The 21,794-nt window shown below is 43.1% G+C and overlaps 1 protein-coding gene across 2 annotated transcripts in view; it reads right to left on the bottom strand.

Annotated features, from left to right (window-relative positions):
- Window positions 1-21,794, bottom strand: part of LOC142590608 (phosphoribosyl pyrophosphate synthase-associated protein 2) — a 50,687-nt gene that overhangs the window by 27,213 nt on the left and 1,680 nt on the right. Inside the window, exons 2-4 of one of the 2 annotated variants that reach the window (XM_075702923.1) lie at window positions 14,127-14,179; window positions 4,991-5,014; window positions 1,832-1,898 (exon numbers count right to left, since the gene is read on the bottom strand). In XM_075702923.1, the coding sequence (XP_075559038.1) occupies window positions 1,832-1,898; window positions 4,991-5,014; window positions 14,127-14,179 (144 nt within the window). The remainder of the gene's footprint in view (window positions 1-1,831; window positions 1,899-4,990; window positions 5,015-14,126; window positions 14,180-21,794) is intronic. The other variant, XM_075702924.1, reaches the window with a different exon arrangement.

Here is a 21,794-nt window from a genome sequence, read left to right as displayed (position 1 = left end):
ACTGCAACTGATAACAAATGTGGGTAACAAAATTTTCGCTGAAATCATCAGTATCGTACCTTTTTGTTCACTACTGTACACCGGTAGGACACATTGGCAGCGCTAAGTATGGTACACTGTACAACATGAATATTGACAACAGACTGTCTATAATCACGTTGTGATCCTGTTGCATATGTAGCTGCAGCAGTTCTTTACTGTGATAAGCAATCTTTGCTGTGTTTTCTTTTTTCCAAGCCTTGAAATGCAGCTGGCCAAATGTGGGAAGGAATGACTTCACTGTGGGTCTGCATGTCTAAAAATTAAACTCTGGGGTTTCACGTGCCAAAACCACAATATCATAATGCGGCAAGCCGTAGTAGGGGACTAGCGTTTAGTATTGACCACCTGGGGTTCTTTAATGTGCTCCCAATGCATGGCACACGGGCGTTCTTGCATTTTGTCTGCATCGAAATGCAGTTGCATCTTTGGAAGGCAGGGCCAGCCACCAATGTAGTTGCTGATGGGGTTGTCTGGCTTGTAATCGTATGCCGGGCCCAGTTGTGTAATCGCAGCTGGCACGCAGTTGGCGAAACTACCATGCTGGCTGCGTACACGGTGCACGAGCCAGACAGTCCTGTCAGCAACTTCACTGTGAAACTGGAATGTCATCAAGCTCGTGCTGAAAGTAAAAATAAATTATTTTGTCAACCTGTTCTGTGGCAGGCACACACACACTGTGTGTTGCCATTTTGGAGAACAAATGGTAAGTGATACATTCTATGGTAACCGATATGGTAAGTGGCAAGTTCTAATATTCAGAAACCAGAAAAAGGGTACCGTACAGAGGCACATAGCGTCCCAGAAACGAAGAATATGGTGTTCTTAAATATGCTTTACAACATTTTTAAAAAGAACTTGCGTCTTAATCTACAGAACTGCTCTCAGCTATTAATCTAACAGGCTGCTACAAGAAATATGCTTAGCTCAAAGCAACTGCAGGCAATATCCTGCTGGTCCCATTCCTACAAAAAGTAGCAGTTACTTTTGCGTGGTTCCATTTAAGTGAAAACCTTGTATTGTTGGGACTCAGAGCAGCGTTTAGGCCAGGGATATTCCGTGCACAGGGATAAGTAGGTCCAGCAGTAGGAGTGAAGGATAAGGGGTATATTTTACATTATTTACATATTGAAACACGTAGTCATTCTAATCAGGACACAGCAGCACACCTCTCACTGCACCAAAGGTCTCCACTTTAGAACAGTCATTTTCCCTAGGAGACTAGACTAGAGAATCTGATGACTGTATCTCGGCCAATCACAATCAATGAATCTGTCACAATATCCCTCCCACATTGTTGCACCGTTCCACTGGAATCCGCCTCCTATGTTGCACCTTCGCACCCTTTTATGGCACAAGTGTGTAGCAATCTGGGAATTCAAGGTCGACGCTGTTCCCACGGTAGCCCCTTTCATCAATTAGTTCAGTTTGTCCAGGTCAAATTCAGGTAGGGTGGTCTTTGCGGTATTTTACCGCTTCTACAGAGGGCGGCGTTTATTGTCGCCTTGAAGTCAGCTCCGTTGTTTGCATTTCACACTCTATGTTTGGCACCGTTGTCGTCTGGGTGCACGCTGATTACAGGTTGGCCTTGTGGAAAAAATCCAAGAAATGCTCATCGCCGTATTGAGACATAACAGTATGCAATGCATACAGCTTGGACATTACAACTGTCTACAGTATACTTACACTAATATTATATAGACCACCAAGCCAACAACATTGGGAATATGCCCTGGTTTCAGTAAAGTGAGTAGCCAAAAATGTCTGCTGAAAAGAGAAAGAAGACACTCACTTGGATCCGGTCTGAATGATGTACACATCTCTGGAGCGTACAGACTCTCCAATGTCAACAAGAGTTTCTGCAAAGCATATGAACGGCAAGTTATGATCAAGCCTTTCACCACAAACAGGAAACGCAGGTATGAAGAGCAGTCTGTGCAAGTTGCTGACACCACAGATATACAGTTTCAGAAATAATGCTCTTCTGCTGCTTTGGACACAAGGCAGGCACATAAAGAACAAGCCATACCTCTGCTACGGTCAACAGCATTTGAAGAAAAAAAAAAAAAAAAGACTGCATGACAAGACTATGGCTAGCAGAAAACATGTGCAGTGATTTTAGCTGTACTTCGATCTAACTAAGTGTGCTGATGTTTCCAATTATCCCAGTCTAATTAATGTCCACAGTACAGCTGTACTGCTGGAAAATGCATCTGAAATGCTTCACTAGGCCCCCAATCAGCTGCTACAGCTACAGTCTAAAAAGTTTCAAAGGGACTACTGAAAACAGTGTGTGTTATCAATGACCTGTGCAATAAAATTAAGAAGAAAATGATACTATGCACATATATGTAACAAGCTCCCATATAACGCACAGGGGGTAATGTACAATAAACTAATAACGCACAGGGGGTAATGTACAATAAACTAAGCACAGTCAATGATGCTAGGAAAAACTTCTTTCTGTTTATTATCTTATGCCTCTCTTACACACTGATAAACATAATCAAAACTGCAATGATGCATTCACACAGGTTGAAAATCAGCAGCTGAACCATTAAAGGACCCCTCAGCAGGTTTGGGCATTGCGGATAAACAAATGCGGTGCTAAGTTTACGCGGTGGTAATTCTATCTGCAAGGTATTTAATGGCTGCACAGTGTGAAAACAGCAAAAATTTCAAACAAAGGCTTGCGCACTCTTCCTTTCGAGGGAGCCCCACTTCCAGCAAAAGTCAAGGTTGCACAAACAAATGCCTCTACGTAAAACGCACTGCCTGCAAAGTCACCAATTGCGGCATGTGACTCTGGTAAATCATCAAGTGCAGAATGTGCAATACTGTCATTGGAAGTGCGTCACACAGCAAAAAAGGAAGAGAAGAAAAAAAATAAAGGAGGCAGGGCTTGCGACATAAACGTGACGCAGTCTCTCAGCTGGAAGAAAGCATGGAAGAAATGGCGTTTGTGGACACTAGTCGAAGCAAGGGGAGTGTCTATGCTGGCAATGAAACTTGCCTCCTGGCAACATGACAATGTGACATTTCAATTCCTACTACCTCTTTAATAATGAAGCAATCTGACATTTTTTTTCATTTTTTTGCAGCAGAACTCTTCCTAGAGGGCACCGTGCAACTTCCAGTGCATATAAGAAATTTTTAATAGAGCCTGGTGAGGGGCCCTTTAACACCACACAGCAAATGTCAACCACGACAGCAAAGCCCGTATCTTGCCACAGAATTATTTTCTCTCAAATCTTCCTCCAAGTTTCTTTCCACTTCACTTCGTGTAAAGTTAGTCCATCTCCAGTGAGAAGTGTAACCTAGTTTTGCATGACCATGTGCTCAGTAATTCAGAGGCATACCTCCAATAGCAGGAACCACAAAAAAGCTCTGCGACACCATTCTCAGCACCTACTACCATACACAAATGGGCAAGATGCATCTTCACCGCATGCTGCCAGGACAGGCAACTACCCCAGCCACCACCACTAATGCAAGCGCTACCCGTGCCAAGCACCGCATGCCAGACACCACAACCATTCATTCATTATCAGACATGCAGTCTACCATTCAGTCAACACCAAGTCAGAAAGCACTGTAGCATTACAATACACAAAAAGAACAATTAAATCAACGCTGTATAAAATATCAAAAGAAACATGAACACTCCGCATTGAAGAAAATGAAATTGCGGGCTTTGGGCAGCATCATGTTGTGAAAAACAACTTGGTCTCTTTTTTCTTTTTTCGGGGGCTTGGATCATTACTGCCTGCTTCTGGGTTGCCTAGGCTTGTCTTTCCTTGGGACACTAAAGGTGGTAACTTCAGACTTTCAGTTCGAAACTGAGCAAGTCAGTAGATCCCTTTGACCTTAAATATTAATAGATTATTAGCAATTCAATTTTTTTCCCATTCCTCCATATGAGCTCTGTTGAAGATTTGCTTTATCACATTTCGTAGTTTTCTTTTTCAATTTAAGAATTTCGCCAAACATCGTTTGAAAAGCCTTTCTAACAAGCAAGTGAAGACAAATGGGCTGATAAAGCTGTTATCTGTGCGATTCTTCCCATGTACAAACATTTCGGGCAACCACAGTTAAGTGGTCATGGAGCGAAACATCCTGGCACTAAATCCACGCACACATCTAATTCTGGTTTGCCCCAAGCTCCAGTGCCTCGGCAAACAGGCAGAAATGATGAACTTTAAGTGTTCCGAAACACCGGCTACTACAATGCGAGAATAGCCTGCTGCTAATAAGTGTGAAACTTGGCATTGAAGTTGGCACTCATTTGGTGCAACAGCTTTAATGTGGAAGCTACCATCTTATTGGCAGCAACTTATCCTTGCAAAGCACTAGTCAATGTTTTGAAACAATTAAATAAGTTAACTTCTGACAGTTCACAAATGGCTGCAGAAAGTAATGAGAAGTAACAGTCATGGGTATTCCATACATCCATTCCTTGTCTCACAAACTTAAAGTGGGGGAGTAGGCATGGGTATTGTAGGTATTGCATTTACAGCTGCCAAGAAGTTAGAGAAGCTATGCTAAGTGCTGTGCTGCAGCACTGGATCGCCAAAGTGTGCCACTGTTGTGAAATTGCCAAAGTCACACCACGATCTCCCACTACAGCAGCACAGAGCTATTTGACACGGCACCACGCCACAGTCTGATGCCAAGTCAAGCACACACACAAGGTCTCCTCAAAGAATTTCTGAGCACTTTTGAATTTCCAAGAGGAGCTGCGATCACTTCCTTCTTCAAAGCTTGAGGTGTCTAAACAAAGAGATACAAGGAACACGACAATGACAAGTAAAGCTGCTGGCAGAAGCAACTATGAAAAGGAAGGCAAAAGAGTGCCAGACAAAGTGAGTGAGACAAATGACTCTGGAGAGAGACAGACAGTGAGACGGCTATGCAAAAGCAGAGACAATTTTACTCGCAGACTCAGCCTTACCCACGCAGTTTGTGTGGTCGCCAACTGCGAAGAGAAGGGGGAAGAAGAAAAAAGAAAAACAAGAGCAAACAAAAAAGAAAGATATGCTGGCTTTGCCTCTAGTATCAGAAATAAAACAAACAAACACAGTTTCCTTATTTCATTCACAATAAAACTTGACAAGCTAGCTTGAAGCACGCCACCATGGACGTCACTCCGTGCCAAGAAAAGGTCAAGCACCTCGTCGATTTGGACAAAAATGGCTAAAAGATTGTGGAGAATAAAAATTATAGCAACTCGTGCAAAGACACTATGCCAAGCTACACTTACAATCACACTAGGCAACCTTTAAGTATGAAAGGCTCTAATCCCATGAATGGGAAACATTCAATAATATCAGTGACTAAGGCTTGTGTGCTGATTAAACATCGCATCCATAAAACAGTAGCCTGCTGCTACGCTTTGATGTATGTAACATAAGCACTGTAGAGAACGAGGTAAGCATTTCTTTCACCTTACTGTAACCGTCCTGAACTACAAATGAGAAACAAAACAGGACACCATGCGATGACACGGCAACACCAGTATGAAGTAGCATAAGGTTAATGCACATTCTGGTGCACAATTACGTAAGCAGGTGCACTAAAATGATTTCTGCCCTTTGGACTTTAATGCGCGTTTTGAGGGATACACATGAACTTTCTGAAATATTGTTTACCTTTAGACAAAGCACACAAACAGCAGCAAACTTGGAGCAGCAAGGAATGACAAGCAACACATTGTTTTTAGATCACGGTGACTCTTTCAGTGAATTTTCTATTGCCAATTTTGCCTGCTTCAGGAACTTGTCTGTATAAACTTGCTCGAAGAAAGTATCCCTTGGCATACTTTTGTCATCAGAGCATTTGGAGATTGATGAGAAACTTTCTCAAAAAAAGAATTTACTTTTTGTAAAATTTGACACAACATCCATAAAATTGTAAAAGGAGTCCAACTTCATAAACTTCACAAGAAATTCAGGAGAGTTGGCAGGTATGCACAAGCTAATTTTAAAAGCTAACATTACTGTCCTTAGCATCATGTAATGCAAGATGATATCCTGTGGACTGCTCAAACAAAGCCACCACAATTTCTTCACCTTCGTTGAAGAGAGCACTTATGAGCGTAATGAGACCTGTACTCTTAATATTCAAACAAAACTGTCGTATTCAGTGCCACAGTGTAAAGACCACGCAAAAAGACCGGAAGGGAACAACACTCTGCCCATAAAACCTATCATTTGGCTCGTAGATCACTATGCACACAAGTGATTGCCACGTAAATGAGCATACAACTGAACAAATGCTTTAGCACAAATCAAAGTAATTTTCCTATTAAAATATTGCTGGCAATATTTGAGCACCTCTACTAGCGGAATATTTTATTCTTAAAGGGAAACTAAACAAAATGTAGGTCGAGTTATATTAGTAAATTACCCCACTGAAACACCGAGAAAGCCACTCTCGCCACAAAAGGAGGCTTGGTAAGACAGAAAAGATGCAAAAACAAAAGACCAGTGGCAACACTGATGTGAGGTTTCCACAACAGCTCACCATGTCGTCACGAATTTTGACGACAACTGCTTGGGCCTAGATAATCTTTATTGGCATTCCAATATAGCCAGAGGCTGAACTTAAAAAGTTTCAAGGACTTTTACTGAGCCACAATGGCCCAATAAAAAAAAGTTATTTGAAATCCCCGACGTCACACTGACATACTGGCACCTGGAGCTTCAGCGTGAGTGGTTGCTTGCTGGGTTAGTTGGTTCACTGCAACTTATGTAACAGCACGAAAAAAGTAAGGATGGGACGACAATAGAGACTGACGAGGGTGTCGTTTATCGCATGCCGTTGTCTTGTGGACGTGAATGCAGTGGACAGACTGGCAGATGCAATAACACAACAAGAATATAAGTGACAATAACCAGGGCCAGCTTAGCTAACACTGCCGCAAATGTGATGATAAGTCTATGCGTCATCGTACCAAGTCATGAATGCCTAAGTTTAGAAAAAGTGGGATTGTTTCTCGACACAAGGCTTAGTACGTCAGAGAGATTATCGAGGCAGTCAAGAGTGCTCGTGCAGGAGAGGGGTTTGTAAGCATGCCATCACTTACGTTGACCAAAGAAGACCTAAGTTCTTAGATGGTTGGCAAGTAGGAGCTTGGTGATATCACCTTGTGCCACTCATGCTGATGGTTGTTCTTTTCCTTTCTCCCTTTCCTATTCGTATGTGTACTACTCCTATTACGTATGTGTACATATGCCTAACATCGTCAGTAGAATACAGAGCTCGAAGTTTGCGCTCTTTTTACTCGGTCTCTATCAGTGTCCCTTCCTTATATTTTTTTCGTGCTGCTAGCAGGCCAGAGCAAGTTATAGCTCAGGCCGACCTCTCTGCCTTTCTGTAAATAAATTTCTCTCTCTACATGAGCTTCAGTGTGAAATCTTTAAGATCTGACCTTCATTTTCTTTTCTAATAACCAATCCACCACCCTGAAAATTCAGTTTTCAAATAACACTTTATCAGTGTAAACTCATGCAACGCTTTCTTTTATTGTCCCATTAAAGGGAATGTAATGTACAACCTGACAAATAAACTCCAGCGAATCATGTGACCGCGCCTGCTCTTACAATATCACAATAGCGATTCACGCACTGCACATTGAGACAAACCACGACAGAGCTATCAAGAATGAAATGGGTGCCAACATGAAGCAAATATGCTCAGCCGACAGTGAGCTAAACCAAAAACAGTGGCAAACTGCGTTCGGAGGATACTCCGACTAGGAATTCTATTGTACCTTCTCTGTCACCATGCCTGACCTAAAACCACCATTGTAGTGTTGCAAATGCTGGCCAAGAAGTGAGTTCTGCAACACTCACTTGACTCTCCTGCTCTCACTGCCCTGAATTATTTTTAGTTTCCACAACTGAAACTTGCTCTCAAAGGAAAGACGCTTTCCGACACTGAACACAAGGTGACGAAGAACCTGAACGCTGTCCTGGAAAAGGACTTTGCCTACAGTTCTCAAGACTTGTACAGTCGACATCAAAATCTCATGAGGCACAGGCACGGTATTCAACAAAAAGTGGAACATTTCTTGAGTATGGGCACAAAACCTGCACTACAGATTTGCAAGTTGTACCAGTGCACGCAACGAACATAGCACTGTGCTGTTACACTGGCTTCAAGCTAAAGTTTCCAAAATTTGACTTTCTCGCAGTACCCACAACACTCAAATTTAGACACTCACTGCAATTGTGTTCTCACAAGCACAGTGCTCAGAATGAGGATTACGCTGAAGTACAGCAAAGTGTATATCATGAAATATGCGTTAGCTTACTAGTTTTTAACAGGTTCACCAAACTTTGCTTTGAGAGGCTGCACTTAAATCATATAACATTACCCATGCTTCAACTACAATTATAAGCAGAGCTTCAAAATTTATTGGGTGCCAAAATATTAAGAGAATTTATCTATTCACAGCAATGGAGCAACAAGAAAGTTGGATCACACACTGCAGCATCCATTTCAGCGCTGCCAGATGATTGCTCTTCTACCAAACAGACACAAGTTGGACCAAAGTAACAGAAAGGTCACCTTTATGCAAAGGTGGCTTTTCATTTTGATTCGAATGTTTTCTACAAAGCACATGAAAACCCCGTGTTTTTCTGTGCCAATTTGTCAGATTCTACTCTGCGTTTCTTACATGGCAACTATTCAATGGAAATAGTGAGCAACCTACGTTCGGCAGACGAATTCTTGAATCATGGAGGCCCGCTTTAACCCTTTGACGGTCAATGACGTAAATACACGGCGCCGCGAACAAGTCCAAAAATGGTCTATGCCGTATATTTATGGCGCCGTCTGTACGTTCAAAAAGCGCGCCAATTTCCTAACTTTTTCTTTTCTGTCATGTGCTGCCACTATGTGGGGATACAGGGAATCTTTTTCACGGGCCTCCCTCTCTCGGTTTTTGTTGCATGGTTTGTTTTAGCACTAATTTGCTCCCGCGCGTCTATATACTACAGCTTGCGCATTGGTGACCATTTGGATTTTGTTTCGCAGACGGTTTTGGCTTTTTGCACTTGCAAAAGTGATGGCTATCTCGTTAATAATCGCTCAAAGAGCGACCGCTTGTTTCTCGCTCGTTTAGTGCTCACAGGGGTGCACATAGGAAGGATGCCGCCGTGCATGCGTTTCCGTTTCTTTTCTTTTAAGACTCGCAAAAACTAATTGCCCTAGCTGATTGGCGATAAGATGAAGATTAGTGGAAGCTTGTCATACGTGTTGTTGTGTCTATTTTTTTTTTGATGGGCACACAACCAAACAGTTTTCATGAGTGCGCGCACCTATGCAGTTCGATTACGCTATGGACGTATGTACTACTGTAAAAGCAGGAATATTTGAGAGTTGCTAAATATTCTCGTGTGCGGATTTTTAAAGCCTTGAACTATGTGCATAAAAATGCATCAAATTGTTAATTCTGATAAGTTTATTTCCTTTTTATTGTTGTTATTCATGAATGAAGCGTACAAATATACCAATGCAAAATATTTTTTTCTCACTTTACAGTCACCCTAGAAAAATTACGGTAATTTGTTTTCGAAATAAGTCCCTAAGAAGAATTGGAATCTGCAATAAAAAGGCATATGGCGAAAAAAAATCGACCCTCAAAGGGTTAAAGCATGCATAAAATTATGCGAACTAACCCTCAACAGTGAAGCAGTCCGATGTTAGAAATGAGTTGGGCAACATACCCAGCTAGTCATGCATACAGCACAGCATCATGCTGGATATGGCCTTAAATTATGAGGTTTCACGTGCCAAAACCATGATCTGATTATGAGGCATGCCGTAGTGGAGGACTCCAGAAATTCGTACCACCTGAAGTTCCTTGACATGTACCTAAATCTAAGTACACGGGAACATGGTCTTGTGTTAGATTAAAAACAAAAGAAAGCCTTGACAAAATCTGCTAGCAAGATTTTTCAGACAACATGAGCACATAAATGTTACCCTGCTCAGTTCAGTCAGATACCTGTCTGGCTGTTAAGGGTAACATGCAATTTCATGTCTGCTTAACTTTGTGTTGCAAATCTCTATATTCTTATATAGTCAGCAAAACTTGCCATCAGATATTTGCAAAGCTCTGTGCATTTTTATTGGCCCTGCATGCAAGTTTCTCTTAACCTCTCTTTGTAGATAAGCAGTTGACCTAACATGTGTTTAAACTCTGTGGCACACATGAATCAGTGCAGTTTTAAAGAAAAACTCCAAAGCTGGGGGGGGGGGGGGGGAGAGGGGCATTTTTTTTTAATATATAGGTACTGTTGTTACCATGTCATAGCAAAAGCGTCCTATATACTATGCTATGTGCTGGCAAGCTAAGCATGCAAAGATAACTTTTTTGGCAATGGCAAACGCAATCGTGAATATACAGTCCACACCTTCAATGTCGATAACCTGTTAAAAAATGTTGTGAAACACGCCTCACTAAAATGCCAGGAGCATGAATCTCCAACATATTGTTTTCAAGATTAGGAAAAAAGCTTGGGAGAATTTACTCTCAGGGAAAAAAAAAAAACCTAATGTCGACAGACCAAGGCTGCCTACTTGGTGTTTAGAAGCTGCATACTAAAAATGAGCTCCTTGAATGTTCCGAAACGTTTGTCACTGCAAATACAACAGCAAGGACTAGTTATGGACAGGGGAAATAATCTACAAACGAGCAAATAAAAACAAGCCTCTTAAAAATGCAAATTACCATGGCCCACTGCAAGCTGTCATGTGGTCCAACTTTCATGCTGAAACCGTGGCAGCAGTGATAGGGCTCATACTCAACACTAGCTGAGTGCGAAGGAAGGTCCATATATGCTCCTCAGTCAAAAGAGGCAGTGTTCAAACAACCATTGGTTTGCACCACTCCCTAAGTACATATGCATATCTGCCAGTCTGTGAACTCTGCAAAAATTCCGCAGACATGACAAGGGGAGAGGGGGAATAGCAAGCATTAGTTTTTTTTTTTTTTGCTCGAGCAAGAACCTTCTGTGGAATGCATATGCAGTTCATTAACCATCTCCACATTGCATAAAATGAAGAAATTTGGACTAAATTTCGCAGAGATTCCCCAGAAATGCGGCTTAATGACTACTGTAGTTGTCATAGGCTACACTGGTATGAACTCCAGTCACGGCTATACTTGTGATCAGTAGAGAAAGGTTCAATGACGATGTTAAGTTTGGTTCAGCATGCAAGCAGCAGCAAGTTTGAAAGAATGGACATTGACAAGCGACAGTTTTTATACCAAAGTGACTTTTTCAGCAACTTTACTGTTACCGAGTTGGCCTGCTTCAGAAATGTGTCTGAATAAACTTAGTCAAAGCAAGTACTCTGGCATATGGTGTCGTGAGCTGCTACAAGAAGACAGTGCAGGTGCTACCAGAAAGTATCCTTTGTATATTTTGCACTATTGCCCCCCCCCCCCCTCCCTTCCCTGAACACCTATAAGGGGACCTAGAAACGATTTTGGTGATTTTGTACAAACATACTGAGTTGTTAGGGTAGTGCTGCATTTAAGTGCTCTGCGTAGAACATGCAATTTGTTATAAGGGTTTAAAGATGTGCATCATTACCAATTGCAGTAGTGCCACTCTCCTGCGTTTTCAGCCGCCGCCTCCCAATTGACCTAGTTATTCCCATTGACATCAAGTTGGATGAGCTATCTGATTGGCTACCGTGGTCACGTGATCGATAATTCTGCAAACGTTATGGTGAACAAATATTGTTCATAATGGTTGGAATGTTCGTTAATTTGTTTCTATAAAACTATAAAAAAGTAATAAAGAAAATACACCACACCAATTAATCACTACACTCAAGCACTTCCAGCACACAGCAAGTGTTGTCTGCTTGTATTACAACAATCTCAGTGTTAACATCAGCTGTGTGGTCAGTGCTAGTCTCGAGCTTCCTTTTCGCAAGCACCATGGATCGCCCTTGTTACATTGTGGCTGCAGAGCGTTGGGCTGTTTGTATCCGATCGGCACCAGGATCTACATTTTTGCGGCTGTCACTATACGCCGTGAGATTACCACCACAACAGAGAGTTTTAGCGTGCCCAGTATTTGGGTAAACACAAGCGCAAGCGGACTGGACGTTTTACCGGATGACCGGAGGCGCAAACGTGAATGGCCTGAATGGTGCAGCCACCTGGTAGCACAGAGCTGAACCAGAAAAACACAGAGCTAATATAGCAGTAACCAAGCGTATTCCACTTTGCTGCTACTGTAAATTTTTGGCAGGAGTGCAATCGTGAACACACCGTCTTTTAAAATGTTTAAAAGGCTTTAAACTTGGTTAACAGCAATAGTAGCTGAGTATGACTGGTTAAGCTCTTTGCCACCAGGTGTCTGCACCGCTCAGGCCACACACACATTTACGCTAAGCTCCTTCATCACAGTGGCAGCAGTATGGAGGGGCTTTAGTTTACACCTCCGCCCATCCGTCAAAATGCCCAGCTCACCTGTGGTTACTGGAATACCGGATACGCTCGGCGCTGCAACAAAATGCTCGCAGCACCCGCTGCTTGAATAGCTCTCACGGGGGGATTGACAGCCAGGCGGCTAGTGGAGAGGTCGGAGAGGCCTCGCGCGCTGACCCCAAAACAACCGGAAGTGGATGACACGATGTCACATCATGATGCAGAGCCAGTGAAGGCAGAGCTTAGCCCCCATCACTCGGTGAATGAGCTGAGGAGAAAAAGCATGGCTAGGGAGGAGGGTAACTTGCAATTTTCTGTATCTCTCTTATTATGAGATGCTTCACTTACAATGTGGCACTGATGTTTTACAGCAGCTGTACTCTACATGACTACAGAGTTTGTCTGAGCCATTTCAGGACCCTTTTAACATTTTTCAGAACAGAATTTATTTTTAGAAAAATATGAAGTAACATTTGTAAAATCCTATTATGAGATTAAATTCACAAACTGTATGAAGAATTCCAGAGAGATCGCAAGTAAGCATATGCTGAGACCTCACTACAACTGTGGTAGATGTCAACCTATGTATGAAATGCCACAGACATCATTAGGCACACCAGGTGCTGCTTACTTATAATGCGACTATCAAAACTTGTGCAAATAACCAGCTGACAACCAGCCTTTGCTGTCTGAGGAGGTAACCAGAAAAAGATTGCTGGAAAGGTTTCTTGTGAGATACAAGACTTCGTGCCGCTTTGGAAAGAGCCACAAGCCACATGCCTATGCATACAATACTACTTTCTACTCTCATACTTATCAATACATTTTCTCCTGTCTCAACGTACATGAAGCTTAGAACACCATCAGTCTACATGGTACAGAAGGTACTGGCACTACCCATGCAGAATAATTTTAATACACCCAGTACAGCACCCAATACTAGATTGACATTCTTGTCTTCTAGCCTTCAACATGCTGGTGATAAACGCCCCAGCTGTCCTGCACTCTCCACCTATTAAATAGCATCTCATGTCTGAAAATTTGCATGTGAAAAGTTTCATACTATCATCATTACTACCAACAATAATTCATATCAATCTTATATGCATATATATTTTTTTCCAATTCCCTGTGCCTGCCACTTCAGTGTCAAATACAAGTCGACACGAGTGTGGCATTCCTGGCAGGAATGTATCAAGCATGCAGTGTTAAAAAGAAATGCATACAAGATGGAAGACAAATGCTGCGGGACAAGGTAAACCTTAAAGGGTGTAAAAACCTTGCAATGCACAAACCAGGAACTATCTGAAACCATTTAGGAGGTTTCACAAAGGTGTAAAACAAGTGTCACTCGGCTGCACTCTTCAGTGTCATTGGAATGACACAAACGATGGTGTTGCTTTGACACTACAAAGTACAGACAAGCTTAAATGGAACGGACCACGTTTCGGGAGCTCCAAGCTGTGCACACCAGTGCAGCCGAAGAGCTGTCGCAGAAGAGCAAGCTGTTATGGGGTGCCATGACACTAATAGTGCATGCTTGTGACACATGCCTCCACAAGGCAACAACTACATGTGGTGCTGGTGCATGCCAGTGCTATCCTATTCAAAACTGGAGGGCAGGCTTACTTACCTCTGTTGGCTGAGTGAACAACGGTGCAATTTCCAACCCTGATGCCCAGGCGGCTGGGCGAGTAGAGAGGGAAAAAAAAATATTGCAAACACACACGCAATCAGGTGGAATTTCAGCTATTTTTTTCTGTAAAGTTAAAATATGAGATCTTATGTTATCTTGTTCATCATTCCTACCTCTCAACTTCTGAACTTTATTTAATTATTAAATTATTAATTTTATTATTATTATCAATTATATTAAATTTTATTAAAGTGGGAGCTTATTACAAATTTTTTAAAACCATTATTTACCTGTAGATGCGACACATCAGCAGCAATGAATTTGCAAGAACAGAGACTGACCTGCTAGCAACACAATGTTTTGAGATGATGGTAACTATTTGCAGTGACTTTTCATTCTCTGCATTTCTGCAGCCCACCTTCATTATTTTGTGGTAATAGGTTGACTATTAGAAGGAAGAATGAAGACAAGTTTTTATTTTTGAAATGTTGCGCCAAAACGCCATGCCAGTGCATCAGTGTGATGTAACGAATTTCAAAGTATATTTTCTCATATTTTGACCATCATGGTTCAGTAGAGGCTCTTGAGAATCTCCAAGTTCAGTCTTTGAGAGTTTTAGTCTATAATGTAGTCTGTCTTCACTGATAAAAATTTACCTAACCTAATCCCGAGCAGACACTATCACATCCTATGATGCCGTGTAACGCTGGTGCGGGAACTACAAGGCAGCATCCCTACCAGTCTTTCATTTTTGAATCTTTTCGGGCTTTCAAAGTCTTTTCTCATGAAAAGATTGGCCTTTTTTGGTATTCTAGTTGGGCAATTTACTAATACAGCTCAAATAATTTTTCTCCTTAAGGTCTCTTTAGAAAAGGAAATTCACACGAGACAGGCAATGATTATCGTTGGAGGACATAATAAGCCCGCCCGAAAGGGGTCAAATTTTTCTAAGAGTAGAGTGCTTCCACCCCAGAGTTTAGTATTCACATTACATACCCTTGTCAGGGTTAGGCATTTTCTGTTCAACAGTAAGATAACTAAAATCTGGGCGTGTTGATATTGCCATGCATGTGCGGATTTACTTTCTGTGGGTGACCGCTTTCACTGAATTATCGGTGTTGTCACTCTGCACAAGATGTGCTTTGCTGCATCTGAAATTTTAACCTTATGGTAATTCTACAGCAAGAGAGGCATGTCCAATCAGCCTGCATGTAAGATGTGAATACTGGTTGTACAATCTCAATAGAACGCATGGCTACACCAAGTAGAAATAGTAGACAGACTTGACATGTACGATCAGGTTTGAAAGCTTTTGATTATGCTCACCTCTTATCGCAACTTTAGTGTTGATTTTCTACTAGAGCAAAAGTTCACTCATTAGAGTGCTTGAGATTTTGTTATAAATTCTTTCTTGCAGTGTCATTGCTTCTAACCATCACTTCATTGTGACAGTATATGCATTCATTCTCAGAGCACAGAACCAGCGAATTAGGACAGACACACAGGTGCATCTTTCTTTTCTGCCAATGTCTGCTGGTGCTGTGCTCCATAGATTCCAATCAACATGTTCACTTCAGCTAGGGTTATCGGTGGGTCACAGTTAACCCCCAAGTACATGTCCTTAAAAAAATCCTGGGGTTTTATGTGCTAAAACCACGATCTGATTATCATCATCAACCTATTTTAAGCCCACTGCAGGACGAAGGTCTCTCCCTCCGATCTCCAATTACCTCTGTGCTGCGTCAACCGATTCCAACTTCTTAATTTCATCATCCCACCTAGTCTTCTGGCATCCTCGACTGCATTTCCCTTCTCTTGGCACCCATTCTGTAATCCTAACGGTCTACCAGTTATCTGATCTACGCATTACATGACCTGCCCAGCTCCATTTCCTTCTCTTAATGTCGATTAGAATATCAGCTATGCCTGTTTGCTCTCTGATCCACACCACTCTCTTGCTGTCTCTTGGCGTTACGCCTATCATTTTTTGTTCTATCGCTCTTTGTGCAGTCCTTTGTACAATCCGATTATAGGCCGGTTCAATTTGTCTGCACCACATTAACCAATTTACAAGGTGCTGCACCCTTTCGTATCAGCAATGGCACCCCCAGAATCACATGTTAGTTTTAAAGGGTGCAGCAAAGGTGTTGGGCTGGTTCACGATTTCTATGCACCTTACTGATGTTGCCGACTTGGTGCATACATTAAGGCACGAATTGGCATTGCAGCAGATGATGCAGTACATGCCTAAGCGCCACTGAATTCCTGCTTACAAGCTTTACGCATTGTGGGGCACATTGTTTACAACTCAGAAACTGACCGTATCTGCGGTTCGGGACATCTCAAACTTGCACGGACAGTGCATATTATGCAGACAAAACATTAGGCCTGCACCACGTCTGCACTTCAGCTTTCGTTTCAAGTGTCCCATTGTGCCTGCACCACCGAAGTCGAGCTGGACAATTTCTGAACTTCTAGTGCCCCGTGTCAGCCATGACACATGACGATAACTAGCTTTTAGTTGGAAAAAACAGGGGGGTATTTACTATAGAAAACGAACTTTTGCGGTGCCATGAGCTTTGGCTCAGCAGATCCTTCCTGATTCCCCCTCACCCCCTCCTGGTCGCTCGCACAAACCAGTATTGAATTATTTCCTCGATGCCAGGTGGTGCTAGTTGTCAATAGCAGACACAACCCCCGACACACCCGGGCTCCCAAACAATGTGTCCTCACATTACGCAATCAGTCACGAAATCTTCCAGCCAATACGGTGGCTTTCTTTGTCTGGGCCGGTCATAGGCAACCACTGGGGCTTGAGTAGCTTGGGTAGTGTCACCTTGCAGTTGTGTCCTGTGTTTTCTCATAGAAACACTTTAACTGCGTTGCAGGAGCCAACCTTGTTTCTGTGCGATCATTCTTTGTTCCTTATTTGATTTAATGTTTCCTTATTATGATGAGTTATTGCATATGGTCCATCATACCGAGAATCAAACTTCCCAGCTTTTGTGGAAGTCTTGTGCCATACTTGATCGTCCGCTTCGTATGGTGCTGGCAGGTGCTTTTTGTCATGCTTGGCCTTCATGCCATTTAGGTAAGAAGCCAGGTACCTCGGTTAACCCCTTTCTTAATAATAATAATATTTGGGCTTTTACGTGCCAAAACCACTTTCTGATTATGAGGCACGCCGTAGTGGAGGACTCCGGAAATTTTGACCACCTGGGGTTCTTTAACGTGCACCTAAATCTAAGCACACGGGTGTTTTTGCATTTCGCCCCCATCGAAATGCGGCCGCCGTGGCCGGGATTCGATCCCGCGACCTCGTGCTCAGCAGCCTAACACCATAGCCACTGAGCAACCACGGCGGGTGGTTAACCCCTTTCTTCTCTTTTATGCCATTTGGGTATACTCTTATATTGTCAAATGTTTCTTCCCTGGCCATTTCAATGTCTTCTTGGGGCTCTTCGATGTCTACTTCCAGTTGGTTGTTAATTAAGATTAGAGGTGTATAATTAAACAACAGTTCAAAAGGTTAAGTCTGGAGTCCAGCGTGGAACTGTGTGTTCACTTAGACTGTTGTTTTGGCAAGGTATTCACTCTAGTGGTCGCCGCCTCCATTAACATTTTTGCGCAAAGGCTGTAGAATTCAGCCATTTCCTCTCTCAACAAGTCTGTTGGTTCATGGTGCATATGGCACGGTGAAGACATGTTCAATGTGATAATGCTGGAGGTAGTCATTAGTTGTTTTTGACGTGAACGCTCTGTCATTGTCAGTGATTATGGCTCTAGAAATGCTGAATTTCGTGACCATTTCTTCCTCAATGAATTGGCTCATGTGTGACGCACATTTGCTTGGCACTACCCGTGTCACAATGAATCTTGATGCGGTGTTTGTACGATGAAGTACTTGTTCTCATCAGCGGTGTTGATCAGCCCTACATGGTCGATGGTCACTGTATGGAGGGGTGTTCGAGGCACTTCCATCGGATTGAGTGTTCCTGGTTGTACTCCTGTAGCATGGTTGTGCTGTTGACACCTGCGGCATTCTCTCACATACTGCAATGCCTTTGTCCATATTCTGCCTGTAATAGTGTTTGAACAGCTTGGACTTTGTTTGCAGGGCATCTCCATGACCTGCACGATCGTGGCGACTTTCTATTACAGTTGACTGAAGTGATTTGGGCTCGACAGGTAGCGTCTTGTCATGTTGGGTTATACTGTGCATTAGCCTGCCGTTGATTATCTGGTAGTTTTTCCCAGCTTTACTTTGGCCTCCAGTTTCACTAGCAGTCTCAATGCCTGCGATAATGCCGACCACTTCTGCACCTTTGTGCTGTGCTTCGAGAAGGTGTGAACTCGTTTGCCTTCACCACGTACACTGCACTGACCATTACTGACAGTGCCTCTGCCACCGTATTTGTCTTGCCAGACATGTGACAGTAAGTGAAATGGTATGGGGATAGGTCTGAAATCATGCGTGCAAAGTGCCAGTTGGGGTTCTTTTTCGGCATAATGTGTGCTACAGCCCAGTTGTCCGAATTGAGTACGAAGTGTTCTAGTTCTTGGAGGTAAGGATGGAAACGTTCTGTTATGGCCCAGTGAGCTGCGATTGCCTCAAGTACTGTAGAGTGCTTGTGGCTGTCACCCTCGGTGACCTTCTTGCTTGCATATTCGGCTACTCATGTGGTGTCACCGTGTCTTAGGGTAAGGACAGCTCCAAGCGTTCTGTGGGACCATCAACGTGTACTTGTGTCGGTAGACTTGAATGTCACCAGGACAGGTGTCTTGGTTAGTTGTTCCTTTAGTGTGTCAATGGCATCTTGGCATTCGGGTGTCCACTGAACAATGGTGTCTTTCTTCATGAGAAGTGTCAATGGTTGAGAAATTTTTGCAAAGTCTTTCATGTACTTGCGTTAATGTGACACAAGTACTTTGACCTCACCTCACTTGCTGTTTGCGGCACAGTGTAGCTTGTTATTGCTGCGATGCACTGTGGATCAATCGTCACTCCTTGTGATATCAAGAATCCAAGGAATGGTGTCCATTTTTGGCAAACATACACTTGCTATATACAACACACAGTCCTAGGTCATGAAGAGCCTTCAGTACTTTGTCAAGCACTTTGATGTGTTCCTCAACGGTCTCTGTGAATATGCATAGAAAATCACATGGCCACTGTCAACGAGCTCTCGAAGACCTTCATTCATGACACTCTGCATTGTTAAGGGAGCAGTGCATAGGCCAAAAAGCATTCGTAATGGTTCGAAGCATCCATCTTCTGTTACGAAAGCAGCTTTAGAAATGTCTCCTTCACGCAGTGGTATGTTCAAGAAATCTTTCTTAACATCAAGCTTTGACAGATACCGTGATCCTGCAACTTTTTTAATGTGTGTGTTGACTTTTGGCATGGGGTAGGCTTGCTTGACTGGTTTTGCATTTACAAATCGGCAGTCTACACACAATCGTTTTGATGTTTCATGGTGCAGTTGGTCAACAACAATTACTGGGGAGGCATAGGCAGACTTTGATGAATGAATTATAACTTTTTCTAATTCATTTTTGTGTCTCTTGCTGGATGAACCTCAGGCTGGGGTAACTTGTGGTGTAGGGCTGCATTCTAACTGGTTTCCGATTGGTGAGCTCAATTGTGTGTTCAACCTGTGTGCAGAGACCTATGTCGCTGTTAGGGTGGGTGAAGACATCAATGTTGTTCAGCAGAGAAGCCTTCAACATTTCTGTTTGACACCCCATGAAGTCAGCAGGAACAGGTTTACGTTGAATCAATTGGGCAATTTCTTCTGCTAAAGTTAGTGTGGGTGCTTCCCATGTGAATGCTGTCTTTGCATCAATATTTCAACGCACTTTAATGGGGTCTGTCGAGGGAAATTCTGCTCGACTGCAAATTTGTTTTGAGATCTCAATGCTTTATGGTTTGCGAGGTTGTCTGGGTTTTGAAGTTCTGTTACAAAGTTTGACATCGAGGGCTGTGGTTCCAGGGCATTCTTTGCCAGTTTGTATGCATCCTTTCCGTTTAGGAATATTTTTGATAGTGTGGATGCCATTGTCAAAGCATTCAATGTAGTCAAATGGAATGGCTTGTTGCCAGTTGAGGCCTACCATGACTTCATAGGGAATGTTCTTGATTACTTTTGCTTCCACTGTTGCGCATACACCGTCGATAGCAATCTTTGCTTGAGTCACACCAGTAGGCTTGCCCGAGTTGCCAAATGGACTGCCCAGTACACAGTCCACGCCCGTAGCAACCTCAAAGTTGTGGCTCTGTGCAAACTGTCGGTCAATTAACTTCACTGCAGAACCTGTATCTCAGAATGCATGCGACACGATGCCATCTACATCGGCTCGTAGTAGTATGATTCTGCGTTCACCTGTGTCTGGGATGGCGACACTGTTGATGCTTTATGGTGAGCTATTTGCCTGACATCATCCCCTTCTGTGCATGCGTCTGGATTTGGGCAGTCTATCGCTCTGTTTTCCTTCTTGTTGCAATGGGCACATGTGTCGGCCAATAGATGTGTTTCGGCACCGTAGTGTTCGCAGAGTATGTTGTATTTCTCTTGGTAGGCTTCGGGGTTTTGCTGAGTGTTGGAGGTTTTCTGCCATTGTTCAGTCCAACATCTCGGTGGTCTAGCTGTTGCATGTAATGCAAGAACTCGCTGATGGTTCCATGTCGGAGATCGTGAAAGGCTGTCAATGTTGGCTTTGCACTTGCTGCATGCACTCCCTGTATGAGCCAGTTGACCACGTTGTCATTGGACAGATTGTATGAACCATGTCTGATGCGCTGGAGGCGTGCATACATGTAGTTGGTCATACTTGCATTTTCTCGCTGCACTCTTGCATCAACGAAGGCAACCCATTGACAATATAGTAGCGGCTTGTCGAATTCAGTTGCCAAGTGAGTTGTAGAGACACTGTCGTTGAGGTTACCTTGTGGCTTCGTAAGCTGCTGATCGTTAGTGCCAGAGCCTACTTCATCTATGACCAGCATAGTTTTTCCCTCCGGTGTGATTACTTTCCATGCTAGTCGTAGTAGCTGGCACTCGCTGCGGCTTGCCTCGATGGGGAGAGCCTTCAGTTTTTCATCCAGCTCAGGTTCGTTTTTGGAGTCCTCGTTGCCATGTCAGCCATAAGTGACGACAATGACATGCTTTTAGTTGGAACAAAAAGGGTATTTATCATAGAAAATGAACTTTCGCAGTGCTATGATCTCCCCCTCACCCCCTCCTGGGCCCTTGCACAAACCAGTATTTTCTTGATGCTAAGTGGCGCTAGTTGTCCGTAGTTGGCGCAGTCCCTAGCATCTGCCATGAACTGATTCACAGTGGTGCATGCAAATCAAACAGACCTTATAAGACATTCCTTAGTTGGGGGACTCTGGATTAATTTTTGACTGCCTGGGAATCTCGGACATGATCCAAAATTTAAGTACACTAGCGCTCTTCACATTTACCCCTCACTGAAATGTGGCCACCGCAGCTGGGATCAAACCAGCTATCTTGAGCTCAGCACTGCAACGACGATAGCCACAGGGTTATCTTTGGCAGTTAACAAGTGTTTCTGGTGTTTATTACATGTTCCTATATGAATTCTCTGCTCATAATGTCACGTTGTAGCGACCATTAAGAATTCACAGTAGCAAAACTGTGA

Source organism: Dermacentor variabilis, chromosome 8 (assembly GCF_050947875.1).
Source record: "Dermacentor variabilis isolate Ectoservices chromosome 8, ASM5094787v1, whole genome shotgun sequence".
NCBI classification, from domain to species: Eukaryota; Metazoa; Arthropoda; class Arachnida; order Ixodida; family Ixodidae; genus Dermacentor; species Dermacentor variabilis.
Note: the sequence above shows the minus strand (reverse complement) of the source record. Positions and strands in the feature narration are given on the sequence as shown.